This window comes from Hemiscyllium ocellatum, chromosome 32 (genome assembly GCF_020745735.1).
Source record: "Hemiscyllium ocellatum isolate sHemOce1 chromosome 32, sHemOce1.pat.X.cur, whole genome shotgun sequence".
NCBI classification, from domain to species: domain Eukaryota; kingdom Metazoa; phylum Chordata; class Chondrichthyes; order Orectolobiformes; family Hemiscylliidae; genus Hemiscyllium; species Hemiscyllium ocellatum.
The window spans coordinates 32,097,416-32,118,353 of NC_083432.1; the positions used below are offsets into that span (position 1 = coordinate 32,097,416).

General features: G+C 41.3%; 2 protein-coding genes across 4 annotated transcripts in view; one reads left to right on the forward strand and one right to left on the reverse strand.

Moving 5' to 3' along the window:
- LOC132830765 (all-trans-retinol 13,14-reductase-like) overlaps positions 1-5,118 on the forward strand; it is a 44,525-nt gene extending 39,407 nt beyond the window's left edge. Inside the window, exon 11 of the mRNA XM_060848604.1 lies at positions 4,973-5,118. Within this exon, the coding sequence (XP_060704587.1) occupies positions 4,973-5,118 (146 nt within the window). The remainder of the gene's footprint in view (positions 1-4,972) is intronic.
- An 8,711-nt stretch (positions 5,119-13,829) lies between these two features.
- Positions 13,830-20,938, reverse strand: part of LOC132830694 (abl interactor 1-like) — a 46,542-nt gene continuing 39,433 nt past the window's right edge. For all 3 annotated transcript variants that reach the window (XM_060848506.1, XM_060848505.1, XM_060848504.1), the window contains 2 exons: positions 19,065-19,196; positions 13,830-15,756 (listed from right to left, as the gene is read on the reverse strand). In XM_060848506.1, the coding sequence (XP_060704489.1) occupies positions 15,593-15,756; positions 19,065-19,196 (296 nt within the window). In that variant the 3' untranslated portion in view covers positions 13,830-15,592. The remainder of the gene's footprint in view (positions 15,757-19,064; positions 19,197-20,938) is intronic.

Below are 20,938 nucleotides of genomic sequence, written 5' to 3' on the forward strand. Positions count from 1 at the left end.
TGATCAGGTGTACTCGAGAACTCTGTGGGAAGCTAGAGAGATGGTTGCTGGGCCTCTTGCTGAGATATTTGTGCCATCAATAGTCACAGGTGAGGTGTCGGAAGACTGGAGGTTGGCAAATGTAGTGCCACTGTTTAAGAAGGGTGGTAAAGACAAGCCAGGGAACTATAGACCAGTGAGCCTGACCTTGGTGGTGAGCAAGTTGTTGGAGGGAATCCTGAGGGACAGGATGTACGTGTATTTGGAAAGGCAAGGACTGATTCAGGATAGTCAACATGGTTTTGTGCATGGGAAATTATGTCTTTCAAACTTGATTGAGTTTTTTGAAGAAGTAACAAAGAGGATTGATGAGGGCAGAGTAGTAGATGTAATCTATATGGACTTCAGTAAGGTGTTCGACAAGGTTCCCCATGGGAGACTGATTAGCAAGGTTAGATCACACGGAATACAGGGAGAACTAGCCATTTGGATACAGAACTGGCTCAAAGGCAGAAGACAGAGGGTGGTGGTGGAGGGTTGTTTTTCAGACTGGAGGCCTGTAACCAGTGGAGTGCCACAAGGATCAGTGCTGGGCCTTCTACTTTTTGTCATTTACATAAATAATTTGGATACGAGCATAAGAGGTACAGTTATTAAGTTTGCAGATGACACCAAAATTGGAGGTGTAGTGGACAGCAAACAGGGTTACCTTAGATTACAACAGGATCTTGAGTAGATGGGCCAATGGACTGAAGTGGCAGATGGAGTTTAATTCAGATAAATGTGAGGTGCTGCATTTTGGGAAAGCAAACATTAGCAGGACTTATACACTTAATGGTAAGGTCCTAGGGAGTGTTGCTGAACAAAGACCTTGGAGTGCAGGTTCATAGTTCCTTGAAAGTGAAGTGGCAGATAGCTAGGATAGTGAAGAAGGCGTTTGGTATGCTTTCCTTTATTGGTCAGAGTATTGAGTACAGGAGTTGTGAGGTCATGTTGCGCCTGTACAGGACATTGGTTAGGCCACTGTTGGAATATTGCGTGCAATTCTGGTCTCCTTCCTCTCAGAAAGATGTTGTGAAACTTGAAAGGGTTCAGAAAAGATTTACAAGGATGTTGCCAGGGTTGGAGGATCTGAACTACAGGGAGAGGCTGAACAGGCTGGGGCTGTTTTCCTTGGAGCGTCAGAGGCTGAGGGGTGACCTTATAGAGGTTTACAAAATTGAGGGGCATGGATAGGATAAATAGACAAAGTCTTTTCCCTGGGGTCAGGGAGTCCAGAACTAGAGGGAATAGGTTTAGGGTGAGAGGGGAAAGATATAAAAGAGACCTAAGGGGCAACTTTTTCACGCAGAGGTGGGACGTGTATGGAATGAGTTGCCAGAGGATGTGGTGAAGGCTGATACAATTGCAACATTTAAGAGGTATTTGGATGGGTATATGAATAGGAAGGGTTTGGAGGGATATGGGCCGGGTGCTGGCAGGAGGGACTAGATTGGGTTGGGATATCTGATCTGCATGGATGGGTTGGACTGAAGGGTCTGTTTCCATGCTGTACATCTCTATGACTCTGACTCTAAAATGTATCAATGAGAACAGCAAAAAAAAACTAAAATCTATGAGTTGAGGGATACTCCTCAGGGGACCCAGAAATGGGAAGGCAAGTCTTTTATTGTTCTTCTAGCAGGATGGGCCTGTGGGCAGAAGGCTTTTGGGGGTGGGGATCAGAGCAAGGACAGGGAGGTAACTATTGTTTCCCCATCTCATCACCTCCAGAGAAGGAAGCACATTTAAATACTTGTATCTACAACTCACTCCAGATTGACATCTAGAATGTGTTGAGTATTGAGAATTTTGTTAGGGATCATGAGTTTATATCTGGGATTACCTTAGTCTGTAATATCTGGGTAAGGATGTCATAGCATACATCATGAATGCCCAACATGACTCAATGGCACAGAGACAGTTGTGACCATCTTAATAACGGTCTCATTGTCACAATGAGTATCCTGATTTCAAAGAGAAATACACACTCACCCAATGTTCTCAATCCAGGGGGTGACTGAACCAGAATATGTGCTCTACCAGGACCACCTCTATAAAATGTGGAGCCACTGAGTGTTTTGCTGTGATGCAGAGATAAATCCCAGCCTCTTTTCTTATACAGATACATAATGAAAGCTGGTGCAACCAAATATACTCTTTCACTTTACATTTCTCCTCCTCACTTTTTATTGATCCTTTCTCTATTTCTCTTGATTGGTTTGATTTGATTTACTCAGAGTCCCTGTCCTATCTCACCACTCCAGTAGGGAATAAATGTCTAGTCTGACCTCTGATAAGTGGAAGTTTATCTTCATGCCTCGATCATCCCAAATTCCTGTTTTTGAAAAGCAGATCTAATATAATCAAAGTATAATGAACAATAAGGAGGAAAATATGAACTAGCTGCACCACAACCTTGAGATCGCTGAAAACTGTCTGAGGATGTGGACTGGATAAGCTTCACTTCAAGAAGGGATTACCACTCTCTGTTCTAATGTTCACGTTTCTTCTTTTTGTACTGTCTGCCTGATATAAGCAATACTTGGCCATAACTAGCTGCTCCTGGCAAGAGAAAGTGAAGCATTATTTCACATATATTATTTGCACATTATTTCTCATCAGTCTCAGCCCTGCTCCAAGTTTTGGGACCCTTCAAAATACATGCTCTTCAACCTAAAAGAAACCAATTTCATCAGATTGCTGATTTAATTGATTTTTGAACGGAAGGTAATGCACATTTCTTCCTGGCTTACTTATTAGATAACCACCAAAGCATCAATTATAATATTATTGTTCTCATTGTGCTGCTAACAAAGAGATCAATCAACAGGGAAAACATTAACTTTATTTAAGAAGCATCTCACTATGGCTTCATCTTGCCACAAGTCTGCAAAACAGAGTAAGATCATTGCATTGCATCACTTTCTATGATGATGCATTTTGTGTCTCATTAGATATCAAACAATCAGATTTAAACCCTTATACCACAACTATGCCTAAGGAGTTGTTACTCAAAGTATAAAGGTTCATCTATTAGTAATTTACAAAGTTATTAGCAATATTACACACTTCGACACATTTAGATTAGATTAGACTTACAGTGTGGAAACAGGCCCTTCGGCCCAACAAGTCCACACCGACCCGCCAAAGCGCAACCCACCCATACCCCTACATTTACCCCTTACCTAACACTACGGGCAATTTAGCTTGGCCAATTCACCTGACCCGCACATCTTTGGACTGTGGGAGGAAACCGGAGCACCCGGAGGAAACCCACGCAGACACGGGGAGAACGTGCAAACTCCACACAGTCGCCTGAGTCGGGAATTGAACCCGGGTCTACAGGCGCTGTGAGGCAGCAGTGCTAACCACTGTGCCACCGTGCCGCCCAAAGTTTCTGAGTTGGCAATTTCCTCAGGCCCAACTAACACTCCGGCTTAAAACTTTTGGCACAATAAACGTCTTCTCCGCTGTGACAAAAATAGTGCAAGAGATCCAAAATCCTTAGTCCCACTGCTGAAGAGAGCATTTCCCATTTTTGCAGGGGAGTGATTGGAAGTGGGCTGTGGTTCACACACGTGCAGTTTATGGAAGTGATTGGCCATTGAAATAATTAGCTGCTCCCAATGAAATTGTAAAGTTCCTGGAGTGTTAAGAAATGTCAACATTTTCAAGCAGTGTCAAAATAGCTGACACAAATCAAATGTGTTTCTATGAATGAAAATGCTTTTCCCAATAGAGTTGCATTATCTGAATTTAAGCAGGATATTTTGTTTTCCTGTCTGCCTGTGTAATGTTGGGTACTAGGTGCATTGATATGGTCAGTGAAGGGGAAAGGGTATTATGTGAAAGTAAGGACTAAGTCGGCATGAGGGGAGTGGGGTGGGGTGGTGGTGGGGGGGTGGGGGGCAGTCTGAGAGCTCTAGGAGTGAGTAGAGGACCATATCATGGAGTAGGGAGTATGAGTGGACTTGAGATGGGCAGAGGGATATGGGATGGCATGGATAGGGAATAGTTTGTGGGGGAGAGTGACAGATGTGAGGGCTGAGGGAATGTTCTGTACCTTCCTTTGATTTTTGGTTGGTGGAGCCCTGAGACAGGCTTTGAGCTCAGACCATCTCAGGAACTGACAGCCTCCTCAGCTCTTCCCAGGTCACTTGACCAAATTCCAAGCAGCCTGACCCTCCACTTGAAAATAGGAACTGCAGATGACCAGACTTAAAGTTTAGATTTGAGGCACAGGAATGCCTTCCATTTCAACGCACTCCATTCTGCAATAAAAAAAGAGGTGTGGATCTGAAACATGTTAGTGGGCGGCATGGTGGCACAGTGGTTAGCACTGCTGCCTCACAGTGCCAGAGACCCGGGTTCAATTCCCACCTCAGGCGACTCACTGTGTGGAGTTTGCACGTTCTCCCTGTGTCTGCGTAGGTTTCCTCCGGGTGCTCCGGTTTCTTCCCACAGTCCAAAGATGTGCAGGTCAGGTGAATTGGCCATGCTAAATTGCCCATAGTGTTAGGTGAAGAAGTAAGTGTAGGGGTATGGGTGGGTTGTGGATCGGTGTGGACTTGTTGGGCCGAAGGGCCTGTTTCCACACTGTAAGTAATCTAATGTTATTTATTATGTCCTCCTTCTCCTGATGTATACAGAAATATAACCACATGCACATAAAGATGCACCACAACAAGAGAGGTCAAGGGTTTTGATTTTGACAACTATCCTCATTACTTAGACTTTGCTTACCCAAGTCCCTTGTGACCAAACCTGAAACATCAACAAACAAAATAACCGTGGTGCATCTAAAATCATCATTGTTTCATTGTTCATCTTCAAGAAGAAGAAATTCCCAAATGATCTCGGACAGTTTCTCAGGTGCTGTTTATTTCATTTCTATAGTGTGTCCAGAGCTGCAGTTAATGACATTCTCTTATCTGTGTGCACTTTCTTACAGGTCAGGATGTTTTCTCGAATGGATTGGCTGGAGCCATCCATGGAGGCCTCATCTGTGCCTCTGCCATTTTAGGTCGAATTCTGTATGTGGACCTTCTCCTTCTTAAAAGAAGACTTAAGAAAGAACAACTTAAAAAAGTGCTGTGAAACTTTGACAGTGGGCTAAATTAGTGTTATTTCTCTGCATGTTATTGTGACACTTTGCATTGTAAGTAATTTATGGTTGCCTTCAACATGACTTGCTGTTGACAATGTTGAAGTCTACACATTGCCATTTCTTTTTCTACCAAAGTCACACATTGTGAAAAACCAGAGAGGGGAGGGGAGGGTGAGCTGTCAGGGCATTGGACTCTGGAGGCTAAAGTAATGTCAAAATTCAAACTGGAAGAAATTTCTAGATATTCTAGTTTAAGGGACAGTTTCCAGACATCAGAGTGAAATTAGCAGGGTACACTATCTCAGTTGAATCTAGTTTGAATTCCAGCCCATTCCATATGCAGCAGAATTTTTCCATTTTGATTTAAGCATGAAGATATGTGATTTTAGCAGCATCTGACACTACTGTTACCTCCAAGAAAACTTGGTCAATCCTCTGCCACCCATTTAGAGCTGACAGGCAAGCATGGGTGTGTTTCTTGATGAGTTAAAGATTCAATACTGATGTCATATTGAGTACTTTCTGTAAGATAGGGTTTGTGGGAGACAGTGAGTCAGAGGCGAGAGCAGACGTCATCTGGTTGTCCCACCCCACCACGTTTCTCTGATTGTCCCCAGGTTAGGGGGAGGGGGTGGTGGCACCCAGTTCTGGCATACAAGGTGTCATGGTTCCCCAATCGGAAAAACCCACTCACCTTCTCACCCACTGGGCTACAAGTTACTCTTCATTAACTTATTTAGCTCGGTGCTTTACAATCAATTTGAATTCCAGGTGGCTTCAAACTACTTGTCACACTCGCGTGCAGAGAGGCCGAATGGCTATCAGTGTTTCCCTGTTTTTGTCTGTCTGCTTTTTGAAATGGATACACTTGCTCATTCAGTGATCATTTAACTGTTCACATATTGTGGTCATTAAAAATGTAATCAAGTTTTCTAGAATGTTCTATGAAATGAGAAGAGGCTTGAATTAAGTAAAATAACTTTTAAAAATGACACTCCAACTCTCTTAAAGTTCACACCGACACAAAGTTTACAGGGTGGGAGGATAGATTAGGCAATTGAGAGTTCAGTAACTTTTAAAGTGATATTAAGGTTCCTGACTTGGCTGGAGAGGGTTGGTGGTACTGCTGCCTTTGGCATCAGGGTGGTTTAAAAATGTAACCAGCTCATTAATCAGTCCTTCTGGAGACAGTAGCTGCTGGGTTGAACGTAAGAACTAAGAGCAGGAGGAGGCCATTTGGCCCTTCGAGCCTGCTCTGCCATTCAATAAGATCATGGCTGATCCTTCTGTGACCTCAGCTCCACTTATTTATGCTTTCACCATAACCCTTAATTCCATTATTGTTCAAAAGGTTATCTATCTTAGCTTTAAAAACTTAGCAGGGAAGTCCACAAATTCTCAACCCTCTGGGTGAAGATGTTCATTCCTAAATCTGCTCCTGTAATTTTGAGTCTATGCCCTCTTATCCTAGTTGCACCCACCTGTGGAAACATCCTCTCTACATCTATCTTACCTATTCCCTTCATAAGAGCCCACCTCATTCTTCTGAATTCCAATTAATATAATCCCAATATACTCAGTCTCTCCTCATAAGCCAACCCCTTCAACTCCAAAATCAATCTTTATACTTAAAATCCCTGTCCACAGCACCAGGAGAATAAAAAGTAGCAGATAGTTTCAAATCATCTGGAGAGCAATAGAACGAAGGAGTGTTCTTGTTCTTCCTGTGTCTTATTTATTTGTTCTGGTCTGCCAAGTAAACAGCTGCTTCAAAATACAATCAGCTAGTCAGCTTGTTAAATGACCCTTCTCTTCAACTGACCAATAACTGGCTTGTTTATTTTAGTTACTTGGCTTGATAACATTACTTGAGCACATTACTTTCATAACCAGAGTCCAATTCCACAATAGGTTATGTTTAATGGATTTTCTTCATTCAGTGCCATGCCCAGCTGGTTGTACTGGTGCTTTGCTATTGGTGTAGGAGATGGTCCCCCGTCATATGCCTGAAAGGCAATTTTTCTTGATACAACCTTAATAGCAGGTTGCTTCCATTTCAGTGGTGTTGGAATGCATAAGATACAGTGATGCAGAAATCGTCTTTGATCGCAATCACTAAAAGTTTTAGCTTTTCAAAAATTAAATTGGGGTTTCCAGCTGGTAAATTCTATGGCTGGCTAAAATGCTCTTTCACTTCAGTAGCTGCATGATGGTTTCTGCTAATGCTCCTACTACATGTCTGTGCAGCAATCATTATTCAACTCTCTGCATTGGTCTCTTTATCTTCCTGTTTGATGCTCTCATGTTTTAGCTTCTGGGATGGTCTTGTTCTCTCTTACTATGTAGATATTTTTAAACCAATCTGTTCAGACAGGTAATAACACTTTTTTCTGGAGCAGATGGATCTTGAATCTGGATCTTCTGGTCCAGAGATAGGGGCAATACTAGTACTGTTTTATAAACATAGAAGATAGGAACAGCAGAAGACCCATTCAAAGCTGTTCCACCATTTAACCCCATCACAGCTGATCATTCAACTCAATACCTTATTTCCACTTTCACCCCATACCCTTTTAACCTTTTGCCCTTCCAACTCTTGGAAAACATCCAATGTTGTGGCCTCAACTGCTTTCTGTCAGAGAGATTTCCACAGGCTCCTCACTCTCTAGGTGAAAACATTACACCTCACCTCGGCGCGAATTGAGGCTGGGAACATCTCACTATAGATGCTGTCCTGCTTTAGAATTTCAGAAAATGTATTTTGTCAAAATGAAGGTCTAGTCTATCAGACCAGGTGGTTGGTTATTTCAAAATATAGATTCACTGGTCTAGACTATAAATGAAAGAAGTGAGAAGACACAAATGTGAAGGTCAGAGCTTTGCAGATTTGAAAAGTGTTAGCTCAAATCTTTCAGTCAGGATTGAAACCCTGTTTCTGATCCTGATTAGAAAACCAAATTGAAAAAAAATATTCAATGAATTTCCTTGATTTCATTCATTTATTGTCATGTTTTTTTTGTCACTCTATGGCGCCATCTTAAAACAGAGAAAAAGAAAATAGAATATTGAATATAAAGGCAGAAAAATAAATAGAGAAAAAGTGTTCAACTTAACAATAGTAATGTAAAGTGTTGGTCATGCCTGCTCCGTGAATGCTGCTTGATCTACTGTGTTTTTTCCAGCACCATTCTAAACTTGACAAGGGCCTGGTGGTCAGGCACAAGACCCCTTCATCGTGCACCCACTGCTGAAATGAAAGTCACCACTCATCAGTGCTATCTCGCCTCCAGGGACACCCTTGTGTTCATAAAACAATGCAGACTTTAAGGTTGACCCTTCTTTAAATTCCTATCAATGAGTGTTCATATTCTGACGGCTCACCATTGCCACCGTCAGGAGGTTACTGGTACTGCATCTTTTAAAATGCACAGTAAAACTAAATTATCAATTTTATGTGGAAAGAGTAATCAAAATGGCACCAAACATAATTCAGGTGGACCCAGCACTTGCTTTCTGAAAAGATATTTCTGAATTGATGGAAAAAAAAACTGTGTACTAACAGTTGCCCTATATTACGAAATGTTTATATAGAACATAGAACAGTACAGCACAGGAACAGGCCCTTCAACCCATCATATTGGTACCTACCAGGACACCATTCTAAATAATCCCATCTACATGTACATGGTCTGGATCCCTCTATTCCCTGCCTGTTCATGTGATTGTCTAAATGCCTCTTAAACATCACATCCACTGCTTTTAGTGAACATGGGAGGTATGGTTAGTGAATTTTAGATGACACCAAAATTATAGGTGTAGTGATAGCAAAGAAGGTTACCTCATTACAACGGGACCTTGATCATATGGGCTAATGGGCCAAGGAATGGCAGATGAAGTTTAATTTGGATAGTGTGAGGTGCTGCATTTTGGAAACACAAGTCAGGGCAGGACTTATACACTTAATGGTAAGGTCCTGGGGAGTGTTGCTGAACAAAGAGACCTTGGAGTGCAAGTTTATATTCTTAGAAATGGAGTCACAGGTAGATGGGATAGTGAAGAAGGTATTTGGTATGCTTGCCTTTATTGGTCAGAGCACTGAATATACGAGTTAGGAGGTCATGTTGCGGCTGTATAATACGTTGGTTAGGCCACTTTTGGAATAATGTGTGCAATGCTGGTCTCCCTGCTATAGGAAGGGTGTTGTGAAACTTGAAAGTCTTCAGAAAAGACTTACAAGGATGTTGCCAGGGTTGGAGGGTTTGAGTTATAGGAAGAGGCTGAACAGGCTGGGGCTGCTTTGCCTAGAATGTCGGAGGCTGAGGGATGTCTTTATAGAGATTTATAAAATGATGTGGGCATGGATAAGGTGAATAGACCAGGTCTTTTCCCCAGGGTAAGGGAGTCCAAAACTAGAGGGCATAGGTTTAAGGTGAGGGGGGAAAGACTTAAAATGGACCTAAGGGGCAACGTATTCACACAGAGGGTGGTGAATATTTGGAATGAGCTGCTAGAGGAAGTGGGTGAAAGTGGGTACTGCAGATGCTGGAGATTAGAGTCAAGATTAGAGTAGTGCTGGAAAAGCGCAGCAGGTCAGGCAGCATCCGAGGAGCAGGAAAATCATCATGAAGTGCTTTTGCCTCAGACTTCGATTTTCCTGCTCCTCAGATGCTGCCTGACCTGCTGTGTTTTTCCAGCACTACTCTAATCTTGATTGCCAGAGGAAGTGTGGAGGCTGGGACAATTACAACATTTAAAAGACATCTGGACAAGTATATGAATAGGAAGGGTTTAGAGGGATATGGCCAACTGCTGGCAAATACGACTGGTCAGCATGGACAAGTTGGACTAAAGCATTTGTTTCCATGCTGTACAGCCCTATGGTTCCATCAAATCTGCTTTACCATGCAGCACAAACCAGGCACCTATTATCCTCTGTATAAAAATCTTGCCTCCCACATCTCCTTTAAACTTTTCCCTGCTCATTTTAAATCTATGCCTATGAACAAGACATTGACTGTCCACTCTATCCATGCATCTTATACACTTCTGTAAAGTTGCCCCTCAGCCTCTGACAAAAACAATCTAATTTTGTCCAACTTCTCCTTATAGCTAATACACTCCATTCCAGTTTATATTCTACAACACTGGGACACTTTGGAATTGTGGTATGTTGGAAACTAATCCCAGTTGCTTACCTTATTGTAACCTTGTACTAACCATTTACTGATAAAACTGATTGTCTGCATCATCACATTTAATTGTGAACCATCTGAATAGAATTCTGGTAGATGCACTCTAATAAAAATATTAGTTATCTAATTCTTAAGATATTTTATTTTACAATCTCATTTTTCTCCTTTGGCACTCAGAGAGTGTTAACTCTTGCTGGAGGGCTATTCCACTTATACAAAGCCCCTAGATGATCCTGGGCAGTGCCTGTCAGTAAACTAAGGGCCATCAAAGCAAAGTCTGTCTGATCCCTGCCCAGTATCTACAGACATGCCCACTTTCCAACATGGGGATTTATTGAGAATAAGAAAAGTGGCTGATATATTGACTACTTAACTGTGAGGTTCTCGGATTCATTGCAGCCTCAGTTGACAACATTTGACTGAGCAATTCCCTGAACAAGCCATCCCTGTCTGTATGGTTCAGTTACATACATATAAACATTCACATCACTAAAAACAGAGAGAGTGTCCATAACCCAGTTCATTCAAATTAATTTAAAGCCTTATACCTTAAGTAATGGGTGTTGTTATATATCTTCCTCAAATGAATAAAAAGTTCAAGAAGGCAGAGCTGAGTAGATATAATAATAAATTCAATTTTATCATTTCTGCTAGGAATTCTGATAAATTGTGAATGATGAAATATCTGATTTTCTTCCTGTGAAGTAAATTGACATTGTTACTAAGACACTCCATCAGTCAATTTGTTATTGGAATCATCAGAAGATATCAGTTTCATAATGTCAGAGAGAATTTTATGTAATAAAATGTGAACACTTTATATTGGCAAAATAACATAAAATAAATTACATTTCAAATCCTGGATATTGATTCTTTAATCTTATTGAATTATTCCAAATGTTTATTTACTCAAAATCAAGAAGTGACCGATTACAAGGTGCATGCCCATGTTATGTTACAATTAATTTTCCTTTAATGGGCACTGCTGCATTATTACAGAAATGAAATAGAATTTAATTACACTACTTAAGGCCTGAAGTATAAAACATTCATTTAATTCTACTTTCATGTAGAGAAAATTTAATTTTGCAAATGTTACACAAAAGAGCAAAAATTCTTTCAGTACTCTGTGTGTTAATCAGACGTACGAAAATAATCATTATATATGATGCAACCTAGAAATTGCTGATGGCATGCTCTCCAAGTATTTAAAATAGTCCATGGCATTCCATTACTCACTATCTTAATATTATTCATTTTAAAGCAGACAGGTTAACATATGTTTCAATACATAGAAATCCATACAGCAGTCTTAAACAAAGCCAACACTAATTTCTGTGCTTTAAAGAAAAACTAAACTATATTTACATCTTTCACCTGTAGCACAGAAAATAAGAGAAGATCAGTAAAAATTAAAATAGAACTAGGCAAGAAAAATATTTTACATTTTAGCATGTGAGAATCCAGTGGAAGGGAAATTCCATAGTGTACCGAACTTACTTAGATAAACCAGAGTGTCTATTGACTTCACAGCATCAATCAATGAGTTGTAGATGGGGTGGAAACTATGGCAGGATTCAAATCTATTTACATAACCACAGTTTAAACAATGAACTACAGCAGATACAGTCTGCAGAGTTGATTTGTAAAGAGAAATACAGCAAAGAGAACTCATGCTCGAAACCACAATTACCGCTCCTGATAAAAGAAGGATCATTTTTCCCCAGCACAATAGATTGACAGTTACTTTATACCTACTAATTATTTTTACAATGAATAGCAGTGCAGTTGTTTACACTGTTTTAAAATCAATCCAGATCATTTACAGCAGTGCAATCAGCAGGCTTGATGAACAAATTAATTAATTAATCATCTCCAATGTAGGGGAGAATACATATTAAAGCAGGCAACTGACTAGGTGTGGTTGCTTATTGGCGACAGCATTAACTTTTCTTTATTGGTAGACATTAACAAGGAGGCAATTGATTCAGCATCAAGTACAAAAGCTGTGTTAGTATGGGAGGGAGGGGAGAGGTGTAGAGAATATGGGACTAGTGGAAATAGCACAATATGCTATTATCAGAAGACATTGCCAGTTAAATGAAACAAAGGACACTACCACTCAAGGGCTGGAGATGCAATCAAAAACTTCAAACAAAAACCATTATGCCTGTCGCATGCAACTACAACATTACCTGAACTCTCGAGAACCATCCTCTGAGACTCTGCAATAACATTGCACAAGGTTTAACCCTGCTTCACGTATATAGTAATTCACATTGCACTGGCAATGAACTAATAACAATTGCAATAACAGTTTGTAAATGTTCATGGAATCATAGAATCCCTATTATGTAGAAACTAGCCATTTGGCCAAACAAGCCCACATTGACCCTCCGAAGAGGATCCCACCCAGACCTATTTCCCTATCCTATCATTCCACATTTCCCCTAATTAATGTACCTGCCCTACACATCCCTGAACACTCTGGGCAATTTAGCATAGTCAATTCACCTAAACTGCACATCTTTGGACTGTGGGAGGAAACCAGAGCACCTGGAGGTAACCCATGCAGACACTGGAAGTTTGTGCAAACTCCACACAGACAGTTGCCCGAGGCTGGAATCGAACCCGGGTCCCTGGTGCTGTGAGGCAGCAGTGCGAACCACTGAGCCAAGATGTTGTTGATGGTTTATTCAAGGATACAATTTTTTAAAACATATATTATATATACATATATATATATATATATTCACAGCAGAGTAAAAGATGAAGTGGTAAATTAAAGTTATTTTGCATGAGAGATTTGATGTAATTTTGTGATTCGTTTTCCCTTTCATAAATACTAATCAAAAAGAGCAAACTACTTATAATCAGGCCATTCATAGCACTATTTATATTGATTACTTACATACTCAGAATTAGGGGATATTTTATTTGATTAAACAAAAACCACAACTTTCAAGTTTTACTTGTTGAAGTGCATTCATTTCATATGCCACCGATTGCAAGCATGCTGTCCTAAGTCCACACCTGCTACTAGCTGATCTTTTTTTGTGATTAATTCATACTTCAATTTTGTTAGGTAAGTCTGTATATTATTTGAGAAAGTTTGTTGTGGTTAGCATTTATTTGGAGAATAATAATGCCAAGACTACACTGGTACATGATAGAATCCAATCTAATCTTTTGTCAGTATACAGTCATTGCCTCTTTACTATTGTTGAGATATTGTTATGTGCAAATTGCCTACTTTACAATAGTGAAGTAAAAAAAATTCTTCAGTCACTATCAAGCACTTTCAGATATCTTGAGTTTGTGGAAGGCATTAAACAAATGCAAATGCTATTTTGAGTTCTACTATTTGCCCAGTGTTCTAGATTTCCAAAAGGTTGAACAATTCAGAACTTTTTAAAATTTAGGTTTATCATTAATATCACGAAGATATAGATCTTACAAAACTAATTTGGTGTCAGAAAAGAACAAGATTCTACAACATGGTAAGCTATTTCATCTTTCTGCACATTTCTCATGTTTATTTTTGTAAATTTGCAATTTTATTTTGGTAATTTTGGTTTTGCATTTGACCAAAGATGTTTGTGTCTTTCATTTGCAGATCAGAGTTCAGATGTGACAGGTGTAATCTCAATGATAGTCAATGCTTGGGAACGTTTCTGGATCCTGTCCTGGTACTTGGTGGTAGCGCACCCTTTGCTGTGATCTTGTGGATGTAGCCTCCTGATTGGCCACCTCATACCCTTTGTCCATTAAGGAGGGCAAGCAAAATCATGAGGCTGCAGACCTAACCAAAGGAAGTGGATGCTGGCACTGTTGCTGTTGCTGAGGTGGACTACAACGGCACCTCCATCTTGAGGCTCCAACTGACGATGTCTCAATTTCATTGCAATGCACTGTGTCCACAGCTGAGCTTCCCAATTCTTGCAGCCCTGCTAGATGAGAAGACATTTCACAGGCCACCTACCAGCAAGTCTACTCTAGGCATCTCTGATTTTGATTCAGATGGTGGCCTGTCCCCTACGAAGAAAATGCCAGCAGTGATCCAGTCTTTGGGCACTCAAATTGCCTAATGACCAATATTGGATGAGTCGCTCTTGCCTAGCTTTCCACCCCATATCTGGCAAAAGTAGCTGAGGGCTCCACAACCAACCAAAACCTCTCTAGGATGACCTTTCTCTCACCAAAACTGCCCTTGTAGGATTTCACCCATATAATTAACAGGAGTGTGCTATGGACTGAGCCAGACCACTCAAAACATTCTAAAGCAGGCAGCCTAGACCGTAACTTTGCAATTTGTTTTTATAAGTGTACAGTGAAAATTACCCAGAGTAAGTTAGCTAGATTGACCACAAGGATTTAAAACAGACAAAGATTTATTCACAAAAGTACAGAATGAAACACAAAGAACAGAATAAAGAACACCTACAGAACTCAGTCTATCCAAAACCAGATTAAATTATACTGTTCCAAATATACACAAAAGTGCCAATAAACAAACCCCATACACACAAAGCAAAAAATGAAACAAAGGCTTACAGGTCGAAGTTAGAAGGGCAGAAGGTGAGAGAGTCTAGCAGCCTTTTACCACAGCTCCACAGCTGAACTCCTAACTAAAATTCTGAACTGAACTGCTTAGTTAAAGTGCTGGCCATGCCCCCTTGACTTGTACAGGTTACTTCTAAAAACATAAAAGCTTTGGCCTAAAGACTCATCTGTTAACATACAAACAAAAGGCCTTTCATCTCCGTACCAAACCGGTCGATTCAGAGCCTGAGTGATTTACGACCCCTCTGGAAAAAACCAAGGACACAATATCCTGGAGAAAAGAATCAGCTTTAAAAAAAAAGACGAGCTTTGTGGCAGGAGATTACACCTCTGGCAGGTTGTGGTTGCCTTTCACAAATCCAGTGGAACTTCATCCATGGAAGTAAATAGATGGCCAAGCCAATATTCCAGTTTCTCTTGGTTGGTTTTAGGATTTAGAATTGCTTTTTGACAGTTAGAACACTTAAAAACTACAGGGAGGAACACACACTAAGCTTTACCAGGTAAAGTTCTTCTTTAGATTTATTTTCAGTCAGTTTCAAGGTTTGAGGAATAGCAACAGCCCTCACAGAATGGAAGGAACATGACTGTCCTTTCCAGGGGTGTTTGTTGCGAAAGCAAAACTATTTGTTCCACTTTGTGCCATGACTAATTTACCCATTGCTTGCAGTCCCATGAACATGCGATGTCCTTTTTGTATCCTGCTGTCTTAGTCCAGGCACTGTACATAGTTTGAAGGGAAGAAGCCTGTAGCTCCATTGATAACACCTTCATACCATCCATTTTCACTCTTGGCAGTGACATAGATGATTTCTCCTTCTTGAAAAGTCAAATCATCACCGCTCTGTTTGTCGTAGGCATAGAGTGCAACAACTGAGGAAAAAAGAACACACAGATCCATTTATGGCTGACTGAGGGAGATATTTAAAGTACAGGAGGAGGGCATTCAGTCCATCATGTCTACAGGACACACTGAACAGGAATCCAATCAGTTTTATTCCCCCATTAAAATTGAATAGCTCTGATGCTGCCTGGCTTGCTGTGTCCTTCCAACCTCCTGCCTGTCTAGTTTGGATCTGCAGTTGTTTTGTCTCTAACCAAGTGAAGCTTGGTGACATCCCTCACAAAAAAAATGACAAAAAGCAACAGACTTCTGAAAGTCAATGTAAAAATACACAGTAAGTAAAAGAAATGTAATGCAGGGGGTATACATATCACTGTTATGTTTTATTTGCAGCACACATTGCGGTAGATAAATATATTTGAGTTTTTGCCAGTTCATCTCAGCCAGACCCACAGGGGCCGACCGGACCTCTCAGTCACAGCCCATTTCAATTCCGCCAACCACTCCCTTTCTGACATAACCATCCTTGGCCTCCTCCATTGCCACAATGAATCACACCATAAATTAGAGGAATAACACCTCATCTTCCACCTGGGCAGCCTACAGCCAGGAGGACTCAGCTTTGGCAAATAGAATTAAGGAGAATCCAAAGGGTTTTTAAAAATATATTAAGTACAAAAGAGTAACTAGGGACAGAATAGGGCCCCTTAAAGATCAGCAAGGCGGCCTTTGTGTGGAGCCACAGAAAATGGGGGAGATACTAAATGAATATTTTACATCAGTATTTACTGTGGAAAAGGATATGGAAGATATAGACTGTAGGGAAATTGATGGTGATATCTTGCAAAATGTCCAGATTCCAGCGGAGGAAGTGCTGGATGTCTTGAAATGGTTAAAAGTGTATAAATCCCCAGGACATGGTCAGGTTTACCCCAGAACTCTGTGGGAAGTGAAGGAAGTGATTGCTGGTACTTTTGCTGAGATATTTGTATCATCGATAGTCACAGGTGAGGTGCCGGAAGACTGGAGGTTGGCAAACGTGGTGCCACTGTTGAAGAAGGGTGGTAAAGATAAGCCAGGGAACTATAGACCGGTGTGCCTGACCTCGGTGGTGAGCAAGTTGTTGGAGGGAATCCTGAGGGACAGGATGTACATGTATTTGGAAAGGCAAGGACTGATTCGGGATAGTCAACATTGCTTTGTGCATAGGAAATCATGTCACACAAATTTGATTGAGTTTTTTGAAGGAGTAACAAAGAAGATTGATGAGGGCAGAGCAGTAGATGGACTTCAGCAAGGCGTTCAAAAAGGTTCCCCATGGGAGACTGATTAGCAAGATTAGATCTCATGGAATACAGGGAGAACTAGCCATTTGGATACAGAACTGGCTCAAAGGTAGAAGACAGAGGGTGGTGGTGGAGGGTTGTTTTTCAGACTGCAGGCCTGTGACCAGTGGAGTGCCACAAGGATCGCTGCAGGGCCCTCTACCTTTTGTCATTTACGTAAATGATTTGGATGTGAGCATAAGAGGGACAGTTAGTAAGTTTGCAGATGACACCAAAATTGGAGGTGTAGTGGACAGCGAAGAGGGTTACCTCAGATTACAACAGGATCTGGACCAGATGAGCCAATGGCTGAGAAGTGGCAAACAGAGTTTAATTCAGATAAATGTGAGGTGCTGCATTTTGGGAAAGCAAATCTTAGCAGGGCTGATACACTTAATGGTAAGGTCCTAGGGAGTGTTGCTGAACAAAGAGACCTTGGAGTGCAGGTTCATAGCTACTTGAAAGTGGAGTCGCAGGATAGTGAAGAAGGCATTTGGTATGCTTTCCTTTATTGGTCAGAGTATTGAGTACAGGAGTTGGGAAGTTATGTTGCAGCTGTACAGGACATTGGTTAGGCCACTGTTGGAATATTGCGCGCAGTTCTGATCTCCTTCCTATCAGAAAGATGTTGTGAAACTTGAAAGGGTTCAGAAAAGATTCACAAGAATGTTGCCAGGGTTGGAGGATCTGAGCTACAGGGAGAGACTGAACAGGCTGGGGCTGTTTTTCCTGGAGCGTCGGAAGCTGAGGGGTGACCTTATAGAGGTTTGCAAAATTATGAGGAGCATGGATAGGATAAATAGACAAAGTGTTTTCCCTGGGGTCGGGGAGTCCAGAACTCAATGGCATAGGTTTAGGGTGAGAGGGGAAAGATATAAAAGAGACCTAAGGGGCAACCTTTTCATGCAGAGGGTGGTACATGTATGGACTGAGCTGCCAGAGGATGTGGTAAAGGCTGGTACAATTGCAACATTTAAGAAGCATTTGGATGGGTATATGAATAGGAAGGGTTTGGAGGGATATGGGTCGGGTGCTGGCAGGTGGGACTAGATTGGATTGGGATACCTGGTCAGCATGGACAGATTGGACCGAAGGGTCTGTTTCCATGCTGTACATCTCTATGACTCTATGACTCAACATAGAGCTCTTTGATTTTAAATAACCTCTCTTCCCATCCCCCAACTCCATTCCCAGCCCGTCCTCCTCCCTTTCACTGCTCCTTCGCACCAACAAATTTATTCCTCCCATTGACCAACCAGGTCATACTCTCTACCTGTCTTCACCTATCCCCACTTCAACACCCTACCCACGTCTTCCCCCCCCCCCCCCCACTTTATCTGCAGCTCTCCCTACACCTACTCCCAATCCTGAAGGGCTACGCCCAAAATGTTGACTTCTCCAGCTCCTGATGCTGCCTGCCTTGCTATGTTCCTCCAACCTCCTGCCTGTCCATACAAGCTTCACTTGGTAGGGTTTACTGCGGTTAGGTGTACCCATTGATTAGAATTAGAATTAGAATCCCCACAGCGTGGAAAGAAGCCATTTGACCCAACAAGTCCACACTGACCCTCTGAAGAGTATTCCACCTAGACCCATTCCCCTACACCTATTACTCTACATTGCTCCTGACTATTGCACCTAGCCTACCTATCCCTGAACAGTATGGGCAATATAGCATGGCCAATTCACCTAACCTACACATCTTTGGACTGTGGGAGGGAACCGGAGCACCTGGAGGAAACCCAGGCAAACACGGGAAGAATGTGCAAACTCCATACGGACAGTTGCTCGAGGCTGGAATCGATCCCAGGTCCCTAGCACTGTGAGGCAGCAGTGCTAACCACTGAGCCACCATGCCACCAAATTATCCAGAATATTTGAACAAACGGCAAATTGGTCACTACGTGCCAGTTAATAAAACTTCTGATGTGCAATTAACCAAAAACAGTATCAAAGTTTGGATAAAAAGAAATAATTTCCATAAGAACTAAAAACAAAAGTCCTACCAATACCTTTTTCGATGTAATTAGGTGGTATCCACTGAGGCTCATCTAGGTAGTCTATTGGAGGTGGCGGTGGTGGCGTCATTTCATTAAGATCGACCATGAAGTCAGGAGGAGGTGGTGGGGGTGGACAGTCAGTGACTGAAATGACAGAGCAAGGTTAAAAAAAGAATCAGATCAATAGGATAACGTAAATATGACAAAAGGTAAGTGCGATCTTTCAGCAAGTAAACCAAATCATAGAGAATAAATGCAAATGATTTTCAATAGTGAGTCCATAATTCCGTATGTTGTAAGCCTCAACTTTAGTAATTGTAACCTACTAATTGTTATACACTTCAGGTGGAAATTTAAGCCATAAGTTAAAAATCTCACAACATAATGTTATAGTCCAACAAATTTATTTGGAAGTACTAGGTTCCAAATAAACCTGTTGGACTATAACCTGGTGTGATGTGATTTTAAAACTTTGTACACCACAGTCCAACACTGGCACCTCTAAATCAAAGGCCATTAGTAATATTGTAGAATGGGTGATATTGAATCAGTCATCTTTTATAGATTTGTCCAATTTTCCTGTGGTATATACTATGGTGTACGATGGGCAGCTGTATTAATGTCATCCATTTTACACTTGTCTAAAGATAAATGATCTGCATCCCCTTCATTATCCTGCTGGTGTCATGTTGGATGTGCAATAGCTCAATAACACAATACAAATCTAATTTCAAAATGGTGAAGTGCATTTCTGGGACTCACAACAACATTGCAAGTGGCTAATGTAACAGCCTTGTTTAAGAAGACAGAGAGGCAGAAGACATGAACTATAGGCCAGTTAGCCTGACCTCGATTGGTGGTAAGATATTATAGTCCATTAATAGGAATGAAATTGCAGAGTATTTGGAAGTGCATAGTAAGATAAGGTAGAGACAGCATCACTTCAAAGGCAGGTCATGCCTGACAAATCTGTTAGAATTCTTTGAGGTGATAACAAGCAAGGTAGATAAAAGTGAGCCAGTGGATATGATCTATTTGGACTTTAGAAGGCCCTTGACAAAGCACCACACAAGAGGTGACTAAGTAAGACATGAGCCCATGTTGTTAGGGTCAAGGTACTGGCATGGATAGATGATTGGCTGACTGGCAAAAGGCAGACAGTAGGGTTAAAAGGAGTCTGTTCCAGGATCGCAGTTGGTAACTGGAGGAGTTAGGGGCCAAATTTAGGACCACAACTATTCACATTGTACATTATTGTTGCTATGTTTGCAGGAGACACAAAGATAAGTGGAGAGACAGGTAGTGTTGAGGAAGCAGGGAGACTGCAGAAGGACTTGGACAGGCCAGGACAGTGGAAAAGTGGCAGACAGAATAGAATGTAGGAAAATGTGAGGTTATGCACTTTGGTAGGACGAATAGAGGCATTGACTATTTTCAAAATGGGGTAAGTCTTCAGATGTCTAAAGCACAAAGGAGCAGGACTCTTAGGTCAGAATTCTCTTAGGATCAACAGGCAGGTTCACTTGGCAGTTAGGCAGTCAAATGCAATATTACATTAATTAAAGAAGGCTCGACTACAAGAGCAGAGATGTAATGTCAAGGCTGTATAAAGGCTCTGATCAGACCGCATTTTGTGAGCGGTTATGAGCCATGTATTGAAGGAAGGATGTACTGGTCTTGGAGGGTGTCCACAGAGCGTTACTAAGAATGATCTTAGGAATGGAGGGCTTCTCATATGACGATCAGTTGAGGACTCTGGGTCTGTATTAAATCGATTTTAGAAGGATGATAGAGCATCTAATTGAAACATACAGAATACTGAGAGGCCCACACAGAGTGGAAATGGAAAAGATATTTCCGGGAATGGAAAGTTTGAGTTAAGGTTA